General features: G+C 54.9%; 1 protein-coding gene across 3 annotated transcripts in view; it reads right to left on the bottom strand.

Annotated features, from left to right (window-relative positions):
- The window catches only part of GSE1 (Gse1 coiled-coil protein), an 85,516-nt gene that overhangs the window by 80,658 nt on the left and 3,857 nt on the right, over positions 1 to 1,001 (bottom strand). For 2 of the 3 annotated variants that reach the window (XM_045293787.1, XM_045293790.1), the window contains exon 1: positions 33 to 380. The exons of the other annotated variant lie outside the window; for it this stretch is intronic. In XM_045293787.1, the coding sequence (XP_045149722.1) occupies positions 33 to 69 (37 nt within the window). In that variant the 5' untranslated portion in view covers positions 70 to 380. Of the gene's footprint in view, positions 1 to 32; positions 381 to 1,001 lie in introns of those variants that run through there. 3 annotated transcript variants of the gene reach the window in all.

Below are 1,001 nucleotides of genomic sequence, written 5' to 3'. Positions count from 1 at the left end.
GCGGGACCCGAGGAGGCGCACGGCTCGCTTACCTGGTAAGTAATACAGAGGCGGCTTCAATCCAAACATGATTTAAATTAGAATTCCATAGTGTCCAGAGGGCGGACGAAGAAGGAGAAAAATAGATGTCTATGAAAATCCAGCCAGGAGAAAACAGCGGCGGCCGAGCCACGGCGCGCAAAAAAAAATGTCCAAAACAATAAAATACAGGCAGAGAAGAGATCCAGAGAGCGACGAGAAATTCAGCCTGGGTTTTTGTTGTTGTTGTTTTCCCCCCCTTTTCCCCAAGACGATGAAAAGGCTGTCTTTGCGACCAGCGCCCGGGCCGTTTGGGCCACCTCGGCCTGGCAGGTCCACAATGAGGTAATTGACGGCCAAGGGTGGCGGGGGCCTCCGCCGCCGCCGGGAGCCTCCGCCGCGTGTGTATTCGCAGCCTTTTGGACTTGAGAGGCAAATAAAAAGGGAGGGGGGAGGCGGAGGGAAGCGGGCGGGAGCGCGCGGAGGAGCGAGAGAAAAAAATATATATATAAAGGGGGAGGTGAGGGTGATGAAATTGGGGGGGTTAAGATCTTCAGGGATTACTCATTTGAAAGAAAGAGAGAGAGCGAAAGAAGGGGGGGAGCTGCCCCCAAGACGTGCGAGTAACAATCTCTTCTCCTCTCAGTCATTTGAATGTCAAGGGCGAGGGTCAACAGACGTGTCTCCAACACGCTTTCAGAACCAGAAGGAAAAAGGAAGGGGGGGCTTGCGGGGGGGTATCTCTTGTTGCCAAGGAGAAATCGGCTTTGTTTTCCTTTCCCCCTGGCTACTGGGTGAGGAGGGGGTGCGTGGGGGAGAGGAGGAGGAGGCGAGCGGGAGAGGGGAGAGAAGAAAATTAATACCCAAACAGCCAAGAAGTACCGAGGGGGCGATTTTTTCTCGTAAATAAAGGCGGCAGCGATTGCAAACAAGTCACCGGTAGGAGTGGGCGGCGGAGGAGTCGACCCCCTCCCCCTCGCGCC

Source organism: Echinops telfairi, unplaced genomic scaffold (genome assembly GCF_000313985.2).
Source record: "Echinops telfairi isolate 266 unplaced genomic scaffold, ASM31398v2 ScPeMD7_2291;HRSCAF=2852, whole genome shotgun sequence".
NCBI classification, from domain to species: domain Eukaryota; kingdom Metazoa; phylum Chordata; class Mammalia; order Afrosoricida; family Tenrecidae; genus Echinops; species Echinops telfairi.
Note: the sequence above shows the minus strand (reverse complement) of the source record. Positions and strands in the feature narration are given on the sequence as shown.